At 39.4% G+C, this 21,370-nt stretch overlaps 1 protein-coding gene across 4 annotated transcripts in view; it reads right to left on the bottom strand.

Moving 5' to 3' along the window:
* The window catches only part of dock1 (dedicator of cytokinesis 1), a 176,926-nt gene that overhangs the window by 110,212 nt on the left and 45,344 nt on the right, over positions 1–21,370 (bottom strand). For 2 of the 4 annotated variants that reach the window (XM_023949686.1, XM_023949688.1), the window contains exons 19-26: positions 17,266–17,363; positions 15,496–15,585; positions 14,689–14,789; positions 14,474–14,602; positions 12,398–12,506; positions 10,764–10,775; positions 9,219–9,289; positions 6,147–6,253 (exon numbers count right to left, since the gene is read on the bottom strand). In XM_023949686.1, coding sequence (XP_023805454.1) covers positions 6,147–6,253; positions 9,219–9,289; positions 10,764–10,775; positions 12,398–12,506; positions 14,474–14,602; positions 14,689–14,789; positions 15,496–15,585; positions 17,266–17,363 — 717 coding nt within the window. The remainder of the gene's footprint in view (positions 1–6,146; positions 6,254–9,218; positions 9,290–10,763; positions 10,776–12,397; positions 12,507–14,473; positions 14,603–14,688; positions 14,790–15,495; positions 15,586–17,265; positions 17,364–21,370) is intronic. The other 2 variants (XM_023949687.1, XM_023949689.1) reach the window with 1 other exon arrangement.

The following is a 21,370-nucleotide window of genomic DNA, read 5'->3' as shown; positions in this document are numbered from 1 at the left end:
ACAAGCATTGTTTGATCGTCCCAGTTTCATTGAAGTACAGCAGATTTTCAGCCGGCCAGCTGAAGAAGATTTTTCTAGTGAAAGCGAACACTGCTCTACTTCTGGCTTTTATCTCTGAGGCATGTTGAAGATCTTTTTTTGCTCCCACTATTCATCAAACAGACATTACAACCCAACTCCACATTTTCACAAAAAATACCCCGATACAGAACAAAACTATGTTAATTAAACTTCTGAAATGTTGTACTCCTTTTGCATCAGAGGAGCAGAGGACGTAGCATTTTGTGTGCCTGATGCGTGCGTCGCATGCATACATTGGCCGCACTTGGAATGTGCAGTTATCTGATCAGTGGTTTGTATGCTTTGCCAACCCTGCCCGGGGCAAAGATTTATCTAAGCAAAGCTTTTCAGGATGGATTCTTGGAGTTATCTGTTGTGCTTACAGCCGGAAGGGTCTGCTTTAGCCTTGGAGCATGAGAAGAGAGGCCCTGTTTCAGGGGGGCCCCTGTGACTGATATCTGCACCCTTACATCACCTCACACTTTGATTCCATTTTACCTTTTGGGTCTGACAGCATCCTTGGTGTTGTACTCTGTCCTTTCTGCTGCATCAGGTCTTTAATAAGTCCCAGTGCTGCTGTACTTTGGTAGCTGGTTGCACGCCATGTATATACATCTTAGACTATATGTATTGTACCAAGGGAATCAGCTCAAGGAGAACTAAAGGTTGTGTCTGTAACTTCTGCTCCTTGAATGAGGAACATGGACTTCATTGCCTGGCTGCACAACTTTATAAGGACAGGAACCAGAAAATAATAGATGTATCTGATAACTGGAGTATTTATTTGGAGTGGGTAAGTCCACTTGTCTTCTCCCATAAGGCTGGATTTATCCAGGACATGCAAGAGGGGTATATCCTGTTACAATACATGGTTTACCTTGCTTCTTTACATTAGAAAACAGAAGGTTTGGACATTGTGTTACAAACTATGGTACAGACTGAAAAAAACTGTTAAGGTTAGCTTTTAAATAAAAGTGATAAGACCTTGAACTGACTCAAAGCCAGCAGACAGTTTGACAGCGAAAGATGTGAATGTGATGTATTGAGAAATCTGGTTGGGACACAGTTACAGAGCAAGTCAGTGATATACTGTGTATTTAAAAACCTCAAAAATATTTTGGGAAGAATGAAATATCATTTTAAATTCAATCTACAGTAAGTAAATATCTATCTTCCATTATTAACACTCTAGGTACTGCAAATATGAGAAGTCTGTGATTTTTCTCATTTTTGATCCATTTTTATTATCTTAAGACACGGGCCTAACAATGTTGGGAATACAGATCTCAAAAGTGACATTAGCATCTGAGTTATTTATTGTATATAACTATACATGTGAAAGATTATTTGTGATTGATATGTTGGCCAAAAGAAGATGTTTTTATCCAATCAAGGCATAAATTGTGCAAAAGGGTTTTGGTGAACAAAGGCCTTTCAGAGGCAGAATCACATGCACTACTATCATTGGCACAAAGTGAAAAGCTAGACTTTGAGTCTTAAAGAATGAATCCATCCATCCATCCATCCATCTATATCAATAATCGTGAAAATATTGCTGTTTTCTTAAAAATGGCATAAATAACAATGGAATCACTTTTTTATGGTTTTGCTTCTTTAGCAGTACATGTAATATAGGAGACCCTTCCCACCCACAGCATAAACTACCAACAATTGTTCTGAGAGAATGTTTGAAAGTTCAAAAACAACCACTTCTAATTCCCGGGGATTATTTAAATATTTTTTAAAATTATGTTGAAATTAATGTGCTTTGCTTCAATTCTTGCCTTCTTCTGCTGCCCTCAACATCAAACATTCAAAACATTTGATTGATCGAGATTTTCTTGAGTCTGCTTTCAAGTGGTAGGGGACTCTCAACAAACTCATTCCTGATTGGTGAGAGTTGTTGCCATAGAAATGTTGACCCAGACGGACTTGGACCAATCACTGCTTACTGACTTCTGGCTCCAACATGGTGGAATCTGTACTGTGAAAAAATGGCTGTAAGTAAGCGATTTTCAATGGGTTAGATATGGATAGAACCCATATGTTCTGATGGGTTCATGTGTGTGAAAAATGAAATTTTACCATTCGTTTGTGCAAAGACAGTAAAACCATGCAGTTTTATCAGTGTGGCCCTAAACCGACGAGAAAACTCGTTTTGTTGTTTTTTAGCCTGTTATCTGCCTTCATCTTTTGTCTATTAATTTAGTGTTAAAAATATTTTAGCAGTACCGTAATTTCCGGATTATAAACCGCTACTTTTGTCACAGGCTTTCAACCCTGCGCCTTATTCAATGATGTGGCTAATTTATGCATTTTTTTAGGGGCGCTCAAGCAAAAAAGGTAAGCATGAGACAGGGGTAATAAAGTTTATGATTTGAGGAAGACGCAATGTAAATAACCTCTTTAAGAATGAATAGCACGAACAGATACTTATTATGGTAAATCCAAAATACAAAAAGACAAGCAGATGGTTCAAGTTGTCAGTCATCTGAGCAGTCAACCAACCAACTGGCCACACTGGAGAAGTATCCATTATCCATACACTGCTCAATTCTCAACAGTCTCTGAGAGGAAGAGGCAGTGAGAGAAGCAAAATGCGTGATCTCATTTCCAATTTTAAGCCAATTTCTTTTGACACATCAACTAGTAGCTAAACAGCATGATAGTGACTTGTGCTCTTAGGCCCCTAACTGCAACAAAAAGAAACACCCATGCTCAGTCCTAATTTGGCCGCATCCCACAATCCTTTGATGCCTTTCAGTGCACAGGAGGAAGATGAAGAAAGCTCTCAGTGACTTTTACAGTATGGTGCATCACTGTTGTGGAAGAAAACTTCCGGCGCACGCCACGCGCATTGCTTGCCTCTGGGCAGAGGCGCGTGCCGCTCGGACGCGCGTGCCCATAAGTTACTGCTGCTCTCAGTGACTTTTACCGGTATGTTTTTTTAACCAGCCCTGTTACTACCATATTGCTGCTGTGTCACTGGCAGTGTTTGGAAAGAAGAGCTCAGGTATATTATTAAAACTTAGAAAACTCTTTCTGTGTACCGTCTTTCGTTGTAAATGTATCATGTGTTGAACCTTGCCTGCGATTACGTTTTTTCTTTCGTTCTTCCCTGCCGAAGGCGGATCTTCCTTCGGTTGTTCACTTCCCCGTTCTGACCCTCAGAGCCTCCAGAGTGGGTTAATAAAGAATCATTCATCTTCTTCTGGGGGAAACCTTCTTTTATTACAGTTCTCTTTCAGTCTGTATAACAGACATAAACAGACACCCCCAACATTCTTTCACTGCTCTTGCTGTCACTCCCTCCTGCACTGCACTCGGCACTCTCCCCTCCTTCCGCTGCAGCTCCCTGCTCCTTCTTAGACACGCATGCAGTTTAAGCACATACACATCCTCAATCTACAACACAGTGTGGCGACCTGGGGCTTAGCCCCGCCTTCAGCCCCTAAGACTAATGGGAAGTGAGGAATCGTGGGTGTAAAGTACCTCACCATGAGTCAGGGGGCTGTGAGCAGAAGTCACATCCATGCTGTTTGTGAGTATGTTCAAGTAAATAGGCTTAAATGCTGTGTGCTTCTCCCTCTCTGAGACTATTCAGAGTCGTAATCGGCAACTCGGCTGCCCATGACAGTGACATACATGCAGGCACATGTGGCTTATAGACAGATGTGGCTTATGTATGTGCAAAATGGTTTATCCCTCAAAAATGTTATTGGTGCGGCTTGTAATCAGGTGCGCTCAATAGCCTGGAATTCACGGTATTTATTCTTTCAAACTTCCTCTTTTTGATGTCATAATAAAAGACAGAATAAAAAGAATACACAAAGCAGTAACAAGAACGAGAGCTCAGTATGTGGTGGAGAACCAGCATCAGACGAAGATAGCGCCCGGTGACTTAGTCATTTGGCCCAGATCTGTGGACAGTTTAGCTAGCTACCAAAAGCTGGCTACTTATAGAGGTAGAGATAGCGCTGTGATCAGCAGCCAATCAGAATTGGCAAAACAAGATTATTGCTTCTAAGGAACATGCAGGGAGTGTATCCCATTGTGAGACATTAAAACAAATGCAAAGAAAGAGAACTGTAATCTTAATGTTTATTTAAATAAATATTCTCTTTTTTTCATATTGGGTATAAAGTTAGAGAGAAAAAATGTTGTCTAAACTAACTGTAAGTATAGCTTTTTATGAATGTAAAGAGACAAGAAACCTATCAAAAGCTTCATTTGGGTTTTAGGTTGATGGCTTTTGTTACACAGTCAGTTTCTGCAACATGTTCATAAATCTGACTGAGACTTTGTGGCACAAACTCCTTTAGGGGACCTCATAGAGACCAGAATGCATGTGCTTCATGAGCACACACACATATCTACTACAGCTGATCATACTGCCTTAAAAATCTAACAACATCATTTGTTCATCTGTGTTATCCTTAATAAAGCATCCCAAAGTGCTGCTTGCCTCTGTGGTAATATGACAAGCACACATTTAACAGTAAATTAGCTTTTTCAATCATTTCCCTCCTACAGTTTCTAAACAAAGACAACTATAAGACGAGAAGAGACGCTCAAAGCATCAATGGATGAGGGATCATAGCAACAGAGCATCTCCATCTATATTATAGCAACTACGGCTGATCCGCAGAACATTCTAATGCAACAGAGGAGGCCTGTCCAAACACAATTATAGAAACAGATCAATACTAATGACCTCACACTGAGACCTCCATTTAAATAGATACTCATCAAACTGGTCACACAACAAATTGGACAAAAATAAATGTCAAATTATGAGAGCATTGGACCATAAAGGTAAAAGAATGAACATTCACACCGTGCTATAATCAATATAAGACATTGCCAAGAAGGACAAACAAACCTTTCTGTCCACCTGATATAATGAAGTCACACACTAACCAAGCAAGCAAATAGTTGCTGTCCAACTAATGCGCATTAACTGGCTGGTGGGTGAAGCCAATTTAAGGTCTGCCAGTGTGATCCTGTCAAAAGAAGAAAACTCCATGTCGACGTTTTTATAACTGGTTATAAAAATAGTTCTTCCATGAGTTTCAGGTGATGATTTATCACTAGATAAAGGTGTTTAAGAACAGTAAAACAGTAAAACATGAAGGGGAGGGTACTTGAAGATCATAGCTGTAAAGTACTGCCATAATGAACTGGGCCTAAATTAGCATGAATGCTTTTTTTTTTTTAATGATAGAAGTTTTGGATGGAATGGAAGAATGCAAACGACAAGAAACCACAAATTGAATTGCTTTATTTTCCAAAAATGTGGATTTTCTTCCTCTAACATACAAAAATAAAAGACATAGAAGGCACAAAAACTGGACGTTCGCCTAAAATCTAAATTTAAACTTATTTGCTGGTGTTGAGTCAGATCAGGATAATCGGGACCCTTTCGTGCCCTCACAATCACGATTCTGGCCTCAGGATTTCTTCTCTCCTGTGCTCCTGAGTATCTCGAGGGCTAGCACCTGTGTTTGGTACCATGCAATCACAAAGGGCATATTTTAACACCAGGTCTGAACAGGGCCATAGGCATGCATCGTCCCTGCCAGCCAATTTAAAACAGACTTTTCTCATTACATTATCAACAAAAGACAGCATGTCAAATTAGCACTTAAATGTCTCCCAGAGGATGTGTGCCTCTAGCAAAAGGGTTTCCTTTAATATCAATGCAACAGGACCTTGTCTGCATGATGCCAGGGGCCAGCTTAACAGCAAAAACAGAGGACTTTTCCCAAGAATCACCTTCAATGGCCTTCTTCTGTACTTTGTAACTTCTCTATCACATGGATAAAATAAACTACAGTTTATTGCATAATACAGTGTGTTTAAAATTTCAGATCTTGAAATCCGTACGGTAGATGAGCGAGTAGGGGTGCTTCACTCCTTCAGAAAACAAGCAGATTTTCACAGAGCCTCACCGACAACCTTCATAATAGCACCATTCGCGGCTGGCTAAGGGGGCCAGGTGGTGTGCGATTGCCTATTTTATTGGACCGTGACTCAAGTCACAAGCACCGAAGAACTGTGAGCATATGTGCGAGCGTCAGTCTCACCGTGATTTACAAAGAGATCGCTGTGGACGATGTCAATCAGACAGTCCAGCTTCTGCTTCACCAAGCGACCCGCTGGGACTTTCAGGATAAACTCTGTAAACAGCTTGCTGTGGAGACAGAGGGATGGGTAGAAAAGCAAGTGATAAGGCATCTTCAGATGGTTGACTGTATCCACACATGAGCAAAAAGGCATACAAAAAAAGTGCTGCAGTGATTTTCAAGGAAAGATTGGAGACTGAATGACTAATTTACAGTCCTACACCAGGTATTGTGAGTTTATAAATACCGGTGTGTCTGCATTTTTGAAATTGGGATAATTCCTAAAGAATCTATTCAGACTTAGGGTTTACTAAATGCTAAAATTATCTATAAAGGCCAACTCAAATCTACTTTTTCAGTTAATTTAAAAGACGTTCCCAATGGTCTGTTCATTATTTTTGTGCCGTTTTTACCCAAAATAATAATAAATAAAAAAAACTTGAGTTAATATAATTTATATCATTGCCTTTATATAATCAGTTAAATTGCCCGAGTTGTGGCCGGAACCATTACCACGATTGTGGCCCATCCAGTGAATTATCTATGTCACAAATACAAGCTTTTTGGCATTCTTTGTTTACTACTAAAATTTGTAGTAAACAAACTTCACAAAATTTGAATAAAGAAATACTCATATAGGAAATTTTAGTTTTCTTTCTATATGTCCTCCATCATGAGAAAAATGCTACAAGAACATGTTAAAAATACCAAAAACACTATTTTCATCAGCGTGGGTCTTTGGGTGCATTTAGATCAGAAGATAAAGATTTGCTTCAAAGAGAACAGGAAATTATAGCTTGTTAAGCAACTCCTCATCTCATTAACAGAGGAGAACATAATTATAGTGAATCAAAAACTGATTAAAACAGTCCAACCCACCTAAACTGCGTGAGCACTGCTGTTTTTAGGCCTGTATAACATGACAGGCTCATCAGTCAGCCATGAATGTCAAGTAAGACAATTACATTCCCAAACACGCATGTTGAAAGGAGAACTAAAAAAATAAATTAAAAAAAGGGGGTCAAAGAGGAATAATATTTAGCTTGAAGTGGGATGTTTAGTGTGTTGTTAATGTAAAGGGAGGTCAGGATGTCCATCTTCTAGGGGAAAGTGTTCGTAAGGCTGAGAGATAGATCTCCTCTCCTGCGTTCTTCTTTACTGAGCTGTTTCCTCCGCCGTGCAGAGGCAAATATGCTCATTATGTCATCAAGCTGAGGCTCAAGAAGGAGAACATGTTCTGGCAAGGGATGAAACACCTCTCAGCCCTCCAGGCTTTAAGCCAGCCGCCTCCAGCATGGCCTCTTTAGCCAGGTTTATGACCTCGGCAGGAGTAACTGCTGCCCAGACAGAAGGGACTCGTTTTGTTTAGTCGTCAAAATTGAAGGTAAATTGAGTACACATTGTTTAGGACTGCAGCTAGAATAAAACACATATGTTTGTTCCTGTCTAGACTGCGAACATGGAGAAGATCGACTTTCATCAAACAAGAGCTTCACGGAAGGAGGCACCAAGGAACTATTTAGGACATGACTAAAAGAAACTATTTAGGACATGAGTAAAATTTAAAACTCAACACTTTAACAGTAAGTAAATCTTTATTCATATAACACTGTTCTCAGAGAGTGACTCAAAGTACTTCAAAATGTTAAAGCAAGATAAAACCAAACAAGCAAAGAAAAGTGAACAAAAATAAAAGCCTGCTAAAAGCTCTCCTTAATAAAAACGTCTTAACTTGAGTTTTAAAAGACTCCACTGAGTCGATCTGAGGCAGAGACAGAGGGAGGTCATTCCAGAGTCGGGGAGCCACTGCCTGAAAGGCGAGGTCTTTCCTAGTTTTAAGAACATTGGAATATTCTCATCAAGAAGAGATTTTTTTTATTCAGAGCAATAGACTGTACCGTAGCTTCCTTTATAACGCACATTAGGAGTGTCGCTCTGCTTCTCTGTGCCTTAAAACCAGGAGCCCAGGCTTCCTCCGTCATCAGTTAAGTGTGAGAGGTCCTGCTGCGTCGGGCACGGCGTGCCAGTCCGGCGGCAGCGTGTTTTTAGCGTCACTTCTTCCACAAAAGGCCAGTTTCATTCATCATTTATTCATCCAGATGATAATTATTCTCCATGATTATCCTCCTCAGCGAATTATCCGGCTGCTTCTGACTCAGCTGATGCCATTTTCCATGCAGGGGCACAAACTTCAGTCATGGCGATTACAGGAACCGGTGGAACCAGCTGTTGCTCGCGGTGAAATATTCTTCAGCAGCCGCCGATCCTTCTCATCTCCACTCCCGCCCTCAGAGAGTTCTGCAGCACCTTTTTCGGGCGCAAAAGTCTCATACAAGTGTTTGGGGTTGTCTTCGTTTTCGTGATGAAACGGAGGATTCACGTGACTAAAGAGAAAAATCTGCGAATACGTGAAACAGCTAATATTGAAATGAGAATAATAGAGAACTCTGTGTGTGTGTGTGTGTGTGTGTGTGTGTGTGTGGGTGTGCGTGTGTGTGTGTGTGTGTTGGTGTGTGTGTGGCCTTGTCATGCGACAGCTTGTCTACCTTTGAGCAGACTGATAAACCAATTACTTCAGATGAACAGACGGTCTCCTCCATCTTTTTTGACATTGTCATAAATTAGCAGATTGCTGCACAAGCACTTGACAGATCATGCAGAATCCTGTACTAAAACCAGCAAAACTCAATTACTGACATTTGCAGTGGGCAATTTCAACTGTAATGAACATCTGAGTGGAGCTGAGTTTCCAAGGCAACCTGCGTATGTTTAAGCAGAAGCCATGACCTCTTTAATGCTGCCATGAATAAAAGAAGTCCAGGGTAGAAGCAGTAAAATAAACAGTCTATATTCAGTTTGTTCTGATAGTTTCAGGATCTACCTGAACTTCTTTTTTTTTACATAATTTTGAATTAATTAATAAAACTGTTTGACTTGTTTGAAATAGTCAATTTCACACTACAGAGAACTACATTCTGTCAAGTTTAAAACTTCAGTAAATCTAATAAAAAAAAGAAAACGTTTTGAAATTACCTGAGATCTTTGGGATCGAAGACCAGCTTGACGTCGTTGACAATTGTGGGAATGTATTTTAGGGCGGCACCCTTCACCAAAAAGGGAAAAAAAGCAATATTATTGCCAATGTTTTCAAGTCATTTTCCTTGGTTTTCAGTGACACTTAAGGTAGTGGCAGCACTTTCTCATAAATCTCAGTTGTGACCTCCCCTCACAAGGTCAGATGGCAAAAGCTCGAATCCCAAAACAAATCAGGACATGTGTGCCGCTGGTGTGAACTTGAACTCCGACTAGGCACTAGTGTTGGTAGAAAGGCTCTTTTTTGCTTCAACAGTTTATTTTTATCACATAACATTGCAGAAAAAGCTCACACACCACTTTGTTTTAGATTTAATAAACAAATCCTGTTGAAATACTCAAGAGGCTTAACTTATATGACTACTTTGTGTGTGTAGCTATGCTTAAAAGAATGTATATTCAGTCAATTTAGCAGATGTTTAGCAGAAGTTTCTTGCCTAATGACACAATGAGTGTCCAGTCTGGGATTTATACCCCCAACCACCTGCATGGCAGCTCAACTTATTGATATACAGCCCCTGCATGACTGATTTGACCAAACATACCCAAAATAAATCAAGCTTTCTTATTCTCCCATTGAGGAGTTAAGTCTCAGAATTGATGAGTTTAATAGTAAATGGTAATACAGAACAGTCCAACTTCACAACATGTCAAGATGTGAAATCCTTGCAAACATCAATAGGTACTAACTTCAAAGGAAAAATGCTCTGCTACCGTTATTTTTTTAAACTCAGGACTCGTGACACTCGAATACTTTAATCCACTCTGATCTCATTAGATATTTTTAGTGCTTTGATATGCCGAACATCTCTTTTTTTCTGCAGGCAAAAAGGCAGAAAACAGCGCAAAGCTCAAATGTTTCGGTCGCAGACCAAAACATTTTCTTTTAATAAAATAAAATATGAAAAAAACTGTTTTTGCTTTGTTCTCTACATTAAACACAGATCAGCCTTTTGTCAAAAGTAGTTCCTCCATTGCTTTAATTATGACTTGTATGTTTGTGAATTCAGGGATTCTTTTGCAGGTTTTTCCAGATCAGGTTCATCACAGCTCAGGGTTTCCTTCATGGACTTATGAAGACATTTCTAAATAGGTTCCACTTTCTTCAGCGGTGGATTTCGGAGGAATCCGGGATTCCTCGGCTTCAAGGCCGTTCCTCAAGATCAGTTTTTAATTTACTGACAGTAACGCTAATATCTTACCCAATTACACAGCAACTGACTTCTAATTAACTAGTGAGCTTCTCATATGGTTGACTGTGCACTTGTAGGCCTTCCTAGTTGCATGCACCTTGGGATTATGTTATCTCTAAAAGCATCAGTATAGGTAAAGTTACTTTGTGTGGCACAATAAAAAATTAAAGGAAACGTGTCCTGGTTTGATTATGTACGACCCATCGTTGGAGTTTCAATCTTAAGAAAGGAAAATGTACAAAACAGGAAAGAGGAGCAAGAAAAAGGAAGAGGGTAAGTAGAAAAAAAATACCTTCAGAAGCAGCTAAAGAGCAGAAGGCCAGACGAGAACCAGACATCAGGAGAGGCAGGATCAGAGAGAAACGCAAAGAAGAAAAACACAAAAGAACATGGAGAGAAAAAGACCAACAACAGAAATCAACACATGATAGAGATACTAAAGATGAAGATGCAAGAAATATGTCAGCCTTGAGATTGACTAAAATACAGAATTCTAATTTCAAAAAATGATTTAACCATCATATCTGTCTCCTTTTTTTTACATGATGTAAAACTTGACTTAACAGACTTGATGTAAAAAAAACTGTAATTGACCTAAGATGACAAACAAGAGCTTACACTCAAACTTCAAACGAGGAAATATCAACAAATAGAAAAACTGTTTTCTTAATCAAATGAATCAGTTACCAAAAAATGACTTTAAAAGATCAATATAGTGTTCCCTCGCTAAAACAGGGTTCACCTGTCATGATCGTGTCATTGATTTTTTTGTGCTTTGTATCCTGATTGGCTCTAGACCATTGTCCACCTCCCCAATGCCCCGTCTCCTGTACAGAATGCGTTTGGTATTGAAATAAATCTTTGATCACAAGCAGATCTTTGTTTTTCATTCAATAATACTGGAATTGATTTTCAACAAAAGGTTTGAGCTTTTGAGAGTTTAACCAAAAAACTGGGTCTGACAGGCCTAAAACATCTATATTTGTCATCAAAATGAAAGACAACCAGTTTGCAGATTTCACATATCGACAGTTATTTTTAGAATGTAAATCCTGCGATAAAGAAGCTTAAAATGGCCACGAATACACTTCCAAGTATTTATATATTTTATGTATTTTATTTAAATAACCCACAATAGGTGAAATCTGCAAAGTAGAACCCCTAACTACACACTTTACTCAGACAGACAAACATTTTCCCTTGTTTTCCTTTGTTTAATGTCCCATAGTTTAAACATTTGTAGAAAAATAAGTTCAGTATTTTAGAATAAAAACCAAGATCTGCCCGCAATCGACGATTTAGGTAAATCTGGAAAGCTGAACGTATTTTGTGCAATAGGCACAGCGGGGAAGATATATTGAAAATATAAATATTTGAATCATATGAAATATCAAAAATATATGCAAAACAGCAAGACTGCAAAAGGTGAACCACAATATAGTGAGGAACACTGCATTAGCAAATGGTCTCTCCTCAATGTTTCACATGAATGGCTTTGATTTGTCCAGTTACTGAAATCCTGAGAAAAAGCCACTCAGAGTCTTTGCAGCTCGTGTCAGAAACTAGAAAGTTGTTTGGATTGGCTGAAGTGGAATGGAAAACTTCCTACTTTCTATAGTCAGTGGACATTATGGTTCTCCACCCAAAACCTCAACGTCAAAGAGAACAAGAGGGAAAAAGACAGAAGAAAGAAGGGAATAATGACAGAAAGAACTTTAATAAGGAGTAGTCCTACCAAAGCTACTGCAATGGATCACATCTAACAAGATTCATGCATCACCTCTGAAAAGAATCTGCCATTCAAAGATAATCACACCTGATTTATTTACTCTTCACAATCATTTAGTATTCATGCAGCATTAGACATTTCTTGGCAGCCAGCTTGAGAGACCGCACACCGTTGGACCTGAGTAATAACCAGCCTACCTTCACCATGCCAGTGTTCTCTGAATTACTGTTCATCATGTCATTAAAGGACGTGAAAAGGTTTCTCAAGGACTCCATGAAGCCGGCCTCCCCTTTGTTCTCATAGAGCCTGGGAGGAAATGAAGCACAGTTACTCTGGCAGAGAATGGCGAGGCTGTTGTTCATCTCAACCTTATGCAAATAGCCCAACCCACAGAGGAAAGCACACAGGTTTGATGCTTCTCTGTGAAATCACTGCACACAGTCAGCTGAAACTCCTCACCCCCCTTGTGTGTAATCAGCACAAATATTCTTGGATCGGAGCTGCAGACTTCACTCTTGCTGCCAGCCGGATTAGCATTTAAAACAACGTGACAGGACCCTGAAGCACCTGCCTGTTTTCACGTGAAAACAAACTGTGAAAAATTAATGATCCGTGATAATGTAATACAAGGGCAATAGATCAAAGGAAAGCCAAATGTCACGTCAGGGTTCACCAGCTTTACTTTGTTTTCTTATCCATCTGTGATGTGGGACTACTAATGTCCTATCTGCTGGTGCGATATTTACAGTAGGTGCCACTCACATCCTGCAGAATCCAAATGGGTTCTTAAAGACCCATCCCAATGAAAATTGCGAGTTGATGTTTTTAACATACTCTTGTGGGTTTTTTTCTGATGATGGACATATATATATGGAAAATCACGCTTAAAAATTGGTTTGTCTGAGCATTTCTTTATTCAAATCGTTGTGAATCAGGAGCAGATAAAAAAACGCACATTTTGAAAAAGCTTGTAGCTCCCTGCTACGCTCCATTCTGATTCATCCATTTGTATACAAATAAATCCATGGTAGTTTCGGTTTTTCCTTGTCTGAGCTTGCATCTGGCTCAAAACTATACAGCCTTTTTGTTGCACTGCTAAAGTTAGGTTGGGGTTGTTAGGGGCTGTAGGCTATAGAAATTTCCCAGAAATCTTTGCAAAAAAAAAAAAAAAAACAGTGTGTCTCGATTGGTGAATATAGACCACAGTTTAATGCTTCCAACAATTTTTTCCATCAATATTTTCATCCTCAGAACACAGAATTGTTTTATAAATACCCATTGTAGCATGCTTGTATTTAATTGGTGACGTTATATTCGCCTTTCAAAAAAAAAAGTATTGAGCATGCTGTCCGAATTTCTTTTAAAATCCAAGGCGCTAGATAGTCCCGCACTATATGTTTTTTTAGTAGTTAGGAATTAGGGTGGGAATTCAGGCACAGCCAGGGTGTAAACAAGTGGATGACAAGAAGTGGGGGCAGGCTTACTTAACTGTACCACCCATAACTCAGAGGCAAATTTCAAAAGGATTCACAGCCTCTCTGTTGAAACAATGTTTAAAAAAAACAAATCAGGTTTTTTTGATAACAGCATAATCATAATACAAATGAAACCACTGGGAAAGCTTTGAAGAATAGTTCAAAAGAAGGTTGAAGATGAAAAATGAACTGCCATTTGCTATTATATAATAAAAAGTATTTCTCGAGAAAAACAGTTGAAATCCAACCAGTCAGGTCAAAAAAAAAGGGGAGCTGTTTAGGATTCCTCCTTAAATTTTAGGGTGTCAAATGATCCCAGCTGGATGTATTTATTACATGGACTGCATCTCCAAATAAAGAATCTCAGAAATTCCTTTTTATAAATACAACTGCAGGCCAGGCTGAACTTTAACATTCTATAGAACTTCTCTTAATCTCTGAACACGTCTGGATTAGATTGATGTTGCCACAGTGGTGGAAGTGAGGCTAAAGGACAGAAGGTCTTCGAGACACTGAGCAGAAATCCAATCAAACTCTTCACACTTAATTAGTGCAGGATCTCACATCAGCCAGCGAGTCAACCCGCAGCTTCCTCCGTTGGCTTCCCACCGTTATTAGAGACTCACAATCTCCACGGCCAATTATAAAAAACACAAAAATATTTGCAAAGAATAATTATTTGGCGTTGTGTGTGGGAATATGGGTCAAAAGGATCATGAAACATTTCAGGATTAATTAAACCTGGACTGTGGCTATTGCAAAAAAAAAAAAAACACAATGATTCAAGGTTTTACTTACTGGTTAAAGAGGACTCTGGAGCGCACGATGAACTTGAAGATGTATTCCAGAGCTTTCATGGCTCCCAGCAGCTGTTCGGTCAATTTCTCTGCATTTTCCACATAGTTCTTCAAAACTTTGGTCAGTTTCCTGCAAACCGAAATTTCATAGAGGTCAAACGGCACAATGAGCTCGATCTATGATTTCACTCTGAAAAAAAAGAGAAATGAACTCACGTGTATGCCAGCGTTGCACTGAAGTGCTTTCGAATGTAGGTCTCAAGAACGGGGTTGAAGTGCTGGAACTTTCTGTCAGCTATAAGTCCAATTATGAACACCTGTCAGAAAAAAAACACAATTTAAGCCACGAGCTCCATAATGGAGACAGCCCAACAGTACTCTTCTAACTCAGTATGCAAAAAGAGACTGGGAAATTACACAAGTCGGCATTTAAGCAGAAAGCTATTTTCTCTCAATTTTGTGGCCTGCAGGTAATCTCAAGCACCCAAAAAGACACTTCCTACCTTTTTGGTTTTTTCAAGAGGAAAAAAAACAGCTATTCTCACATGCACCTTCTGATGTGAGTCAGCTGATTCCAGACAGGACTTAGAGTGACACTTTTCCATAAATTAAGTTTAGAATGACCCAATTTTGAAATGGGAGTCAAATTCCTGTGAATCTTTACCCATGTATGTGTTATTGTGATCGCATTATTTGACATCATTTTCCAAAAAAAAGTCTCACAACATGCTCCAATAATTACGGTACAGCTGACAGTCTGCCAAAATGTGTTTTGCAAACACTTATTAGTAGTGTTTAGCGTTAAGATATACAGCACATAAGCATAGACCTTGATACATTGTTGGAGATTTTGTGTTTTAATGATTTTCATATTTGAAGGCAAAAGTACATTTGTTTTCTCTTCCAATTCAGGGCCATGGCTGATGGCAGCCAACAGTTAATAAACTACTTTTAAAAGCACATTAAGAATTTGAGGACACCTCTTAACTTTTGTTTTGTATCATTTCTGCAAATGTTTCTTACCAAGGCATCAAACACCAGGGTGTCAAAAGCTTCACTGTCTGAGTTTTCCATCATGATGTTGAAGAGAGCGTCCAGCGTGTCTTGCAAAAACTGTAGAAGTGGATAGAAAAAAAGAAGATAAACTTTTTTTCACTGAAATTACATGTCTTTTTTTTCCAAATGGCAAGCAATGTTTCTTCAATTCTTCAATAGACAAGAAGTGTGATTAATTGATTAAGTAAAGAAAACTACAAAATTTATATACTGTGCAACAATAATGTGACAAAAAAAAGTGTTACATCTGCATTTAAAGACCCACTCCAGCAATCTTTTAAACTATTTTAAAAGTGTTCCCAGTGGTCTTTTAAGCATGATTATACAGTTTGGGGCCAAATTTAAAACCTGTTTTTTTTTGTAGGACATAGTTTCTATAGAGCAGCAGGAGTTCATCAGAAAAGCATGGAGTGAGCCTGCGCTCATTTCCCATCATCCCTTTGTTTTACACCCTCTCCCGCTAGCTTACAGCCCCTCTCACACATTACAAAGCCCACATTACCAGTGCAACAAAAGTGGTGAGCAAGATTGGCGCTCTCCAGCCGTAAAATTTAGAGCCCGATGCCAGCTCAGACGAGGAAAACAAAAACCTACATGGATCTGGTCGTCTACAAGAATAGAGCAGAGAGGGGAGTTCATGGCCCATGTCACAAATAAGGCATTTTTCCCTCTGCTCCTGATTCACAATGATTTAAATAAAGAAATACACAAAAATGCAATTTTGAGCTCAGTTTTCTTAGTATATGTGCCACAAGAGAATGTTAACAACAAAAGACACCATTTTCATTGGAGTGGGTCTTTAAATATGTGAAATTCTTTTATAATTCAAGTTAATCCGAAATTGTGAATTTGCTTTATTGATTTACCGTAAATTCCGGACTACAAAGCGCACCCGATTACAAGCCGCACCCACCCATTTTCACGTGTTTAACTAATTTTATACATACACAAGCCGCGTCGGAGTACAAGCCGCATGAATTAGGTAACATTGTCATCCTGACGGATCACGTCCTGAGCAAGTGTGATTTCTTAGCACACAGTGGGTGGAGTGAGCTTTGCCTCAGGCTCATGTATTTGAGCGGCGCGTGGGTCAGAAGTTTCCTTCCACAACAAACACTGTTGTTCCGCGGACGCCTCGAGTAAGCCCTGGCTGCAGCCTGCAGAATGGCTCGACGCCTCCGCGCTCCCGCGCGCTCCTTGTCTCCCCTTCCTATCTACTCCGACAGCTCTGGCCAGGGCGGCTCCAAGGAGGAGCGCTTCGTCCCCATTGTGCCGGTGAACGGAGCAAATCGTGTCTGTGCAGAGCAATGAAAATTGAAAAAGAAATGACTTGTGTTTGGTGTTAGAGAATTCAAACCATTCACTGTGTCCGAAAATACGTACACGGCGGCCGCCAATAAAATCCATAAATTAGCCGCGTCACTGAATAAGCCGCACGGCTGTAAGCGCAGGAAAAAAGTAGCAGCTTATAGTCCGGAAATTACGGTAGGTATGTCCATCCAAATTATCACAGGTGTGCTTGTGTGTGTTTAGCTGTCTTTTTTTTTTTAAATCTGTAAAACCCAAAAAAAAAAGACAAAAAGACAGGAGGAGAATTTTGAACTTATGGTATATTTCTCTACATGCGTGACCTTTTTGACTTTTTAAAAACAAACACTAGTCCTATATATTCTGTGATTGTTGCACTTTATTTATCTGTTTGTTTTCTTTAGTTTTTCTCCAGACCCTGGAGCTCACCTTCACAACTTCTCCCCCTTCGACCTTCATCAGCTGACGGAGGTTCTTCTCCAGAAGGCTGGTGTTGGAGCGCCACTTCAACAGGCCAAGCAGGTCAACTAGTGAAAAAAACAGACAAAATGTTGCTTCGAGTTGGTCATGGTCACTTTTAGAAATTTTAGAAGAGTAATTAAATTAGGAACAAGAAAAGATGCTAATTCAAAGAACTCTAGTGAAAAAAAATCCACCCAAGACAGAAAAGAAGATATAAGAAACACATTTTTGAGATTTTATTTTGAGTAATTTTAAAATGAGCTGTCTTTATACTGAAAAAAAAGGCAAGGACGTTCCTCTTTCCAAATATTTTTAAATGACTTGATCTAGGAAATGCTTTCATAGATAACTTCATATTAAATTTAATGAAAAGGTTTAAAGCCTCGGTCTCATGCAGCCGTTCGGGTCGTGTAGGTTTGGGTTGTCCGGGCCCATGTACTCCCAACGCACTTAAAATTATACAAAAAGTTTTAAACATTGGCATAGAAATGAAACAAACTTGTTTAACAAAACAGGCCAGTTTTGTAAAATATGTTTTAAGGTGTTTTTCCTCAATCTCTCTTGTCTTTTGTTATGAAATAATAGTAACTGTTATGCAATCACATTGTAATATTTAATGCCTATTATTGATTCTTGCATTCTTGGGGACAGTAGATGGAAATCAGCTCTCGCTCATTACTCCTTATTCACAAGTTCTGCATGCATGTGATACGCAGGCGCCCGTAGAAACCACCTGTGTCTCTGGCACGAGTTTGTCCATTTTTTTCCCCCACAGACAGCCCGTATATACCTGTAACAGCAGTTATGATTAAGGCCTTTGTGACAAGAGTTTAAAAGAAAAGAAAACTTCTGTGCTGTGGCTGTGATATGATTGACAGTTTAAAGCCAAAACGCTCAAAAGCCAATAAAGCGTGCCATTATGATCGTGTACACATCTCGCACTCAACCAGCAGGAGCAGAAAGCAGCCCCCCTTTGCTTCTTCCACAGCAGCTCCCAGGTTTCGTTGCCTGTGTCTACTGGCTATTGCCAGAGTCCGTCAAGCATAGTGACACGATGATGGATGTCAATTACCTGCAAACCTGACAACCCATCGACGCGCAATCAAAGAAACCTGTCCACACTAGCAGACATCATTCTACCCAAGAAAATATGGATTTGAAAAGCGATGGGTTAGCACCTCAGAGACACAAACAGATCAGAGCGAGGATGAATCATTGGCAGCTCGGTCCCACCGGGTCGGGGCTGTTAAGAGAAGCAACTGTCTGCAACGCACAGGACTGAGGGGTACGACTGCAGGAAATCCATTCGCTCCAGAGGAACACAGTGCCTTTCTTCAACAAACAGAAAATAAGACTCTCTGTACATTTAAAAGCCTTTCCAAAACAGGAAGTGGAAAAGTGGAGTCAATCATTTTACTACTTCACAATCATCTGAACCTTCAATTCACATTACCGTCCAACTTATTTTTCTCTTTTTCACAGCAACAATGTAGTATGTGGCTGGAAAGTTGAACTACTAAAGGTAAAATCAGCTACTTTGAATGTCTTTTTTTTTTTAAAAGCTAGATAGCTATGGGATGTAAAGAACTTTCTCGGGGTTCCCAGGTTCTCAGCTCTAACTGTCACCACATCTGAGTTTCTCCTCTAACCTCTGTTTAGTTAGGCACGCTGTAGATACCCAGGGAAGAGTCAGAAGTGACATCGCTAAGCTTTAAGCACCGCATAAAACGTCTGCATAAATCCAGCTTAATTAATATCAGAGCTTCGTCGCAGCGGCTGTGATCAGCTTTGAGGTGTCACACATAGAAGGCAACAGTCGGTAGCAGAACATATCCTGAGTCATCTTTCTTCCCACTTGGACTAAATGAATCTTAGGATAAATTTCTTAAGAAGATGCAGTTAAACAACTGCGATCATTCATGATCATTCATTCATACATAACATAAGATGTAAAAGTTTAAACAAAGCCAAAAATTATTATTTGAGTGAAAAGCAAAAGAGAAAAAGTTTACAGATATAGGTTTTAAAACTGCATGTTTTCAATTATCAATTACTTTTATATGTGCTTATTTTCCCTGAAAGCTGTCATCACAGGTGATTCTGATTTTTCATCTTTTAATTATGAATTCAAAATCTCATGAAAAACCTCTTTTGAATTGTGTTTGATCACATTAATATTATAATGCTTTTAAAAATGTGGCTTTTTAAACAGATCTCGGAATAAATGCAGGGATGTGGTGCTTTTAATGTTTTTGGCTTCAAAATAAAAGCATTAAGATGCAAACAGACTTTAAAGAATAAAAAACAGGTACCTCAAATGTTTCTGGTTTGTTCCAGGATTGCTTTCAAAGCCCCCCATGATAGACACAATGATGTCTTTATTAATCAGACACATGGGAGTTTTGTAAACTACACAAACAGAAGAATTACTTTATTTTTTAAATTTTACCTTTAGAAACTAGTAAAAAGCTGGAAATTACATCAATGAGTTCTGCTTTAAGAGTGAAGCTTATTTTTGGTCACACAATGGAGCTAAAAGTCCTTTTGGGTCCTTTGGGGTGCTTCTCTGAGTAATTTGTTTATCCAACAAATTTAAAAAAAAGAAGCAAATACTATATTTTTTTATTTTTGCTCTATTTGACCCTAATTTGTTATACCTTAACAGATGGATCAAAAGTACAGCACATACACACTACTAACAGAAAAGTGTTGCAGGTGACTCCACTGACACCAACACACCGCTGTGAACATTTACAGTGGGGACAAGATCATGTGACCTGGACAATGCAGCAATGGGTGTCAGGTCACCTTGCAAAGAAGTGACAGTCGCTAGCATTGGTGGAGAAGGTGAGACATAGAACCCACCACCATCCTCCAATTCCATCAGCACACCCCCAACTTTCTGTTCATGGATGATAATGCTCCACCACATCATGCCAGAATTGTCACTTCAGGAAGTGGGAGTGCTTCATATGACCCCTGACCTGAACCCCATAGAGCACGTCTGGATGATCGCACCCCACCTCCAAGTCAGGAGCATGGGAATATTTTTGAATCCCAATGATGAAGAATGTATAAACATTAACAGACTGATAAAGTAATAACTGCTTCCAAATGTGAAAAGAGCTGCCTAAAGCTCATACGCAGGTGAAAGGAGAGAACAGAACGGATTCATGACCGGTGCTGAAACCTTGGTGGACACAGAGCAGCACATATTAGAGCTGACACAGCAGTTCCACATACAAATTTCACATGTCTGCCAAATGTAATCAGAGGGCTCTCCTGCTGCAACTGCAACGGCTCGCTCACTGACACCATCATCCGCTGAAACGAGGAATGAAGGAAGAGGGGGGCAGGCATTCAACTGTATTTAAATGACAGGTCATACCACAGACCAAAGTTAACAAGTCTCAGCGGAAACATTGCAGCAACATGGAACAGTTCTCCCCTTACATCATCTTCAAAAGCATTTTAACAAACTTTTCCCCTGTGTGAGTGATCGGACTAAAGCCCTTCTGAACTCTGCAGTGGCTTCATTACTGGAGCTTTATGAGCCTTGGTTGTGCAAGTAATCGGAGCCTCAGACAGTACATCCGCAATCAAGAATAGGTCCCATTTGAGTCCTCATTAGAAAGCAGAAAGTGGCCTCTGGGTCACAAAGGGGCCCCTGGATTCAGCTGCTGGCAGAGAAAAGAGTTCTCCTCTGAGAGGTGACGGTATGGATCGTCCCATTAAAGAATGGTCAGAAGAATAAAATCGAATGTGTTAAATCTACAGATAAAGTATAGATGACACAAATGTGTATCTGCTGACTTGTTTACCTTTTTCTGTCAAAAATTAGAAACTAACAAAATTGTGCTCCCGTTCACACACAAAGTCATGTGATTTTTATTTATACTTATTGACTTCTTTTTTTTTATTTTTTTAGTTTCTGTGTCTACAAATACTGAAGCCAAATTTCATCATTTGAAAGGTAATAGCATATTTTCCAATTACTGGTGGGTCATAAAGGGGTTAATGGTTTTAAATCATCATTATTCAACCATGAGTAGTCACATAAGGGCTTTATTTT

Source organism: Oryzias latipes, chromosome 19, assembly GCF_002234675.1.
Source record: "Oryzias latipes chromosome 19, ASM223467v1".
Lineage (NCBI taxonomy): Eukaryota > Metazoa > Chordata > Actinopteri > Beloniformes > Adrianichthyidae > Oryzias > Oryzias latipes.
Note: the sequence above shows the minus strand (reverse complement) of the source record. Positions and strands in the feature narration are given on the sequence as shown.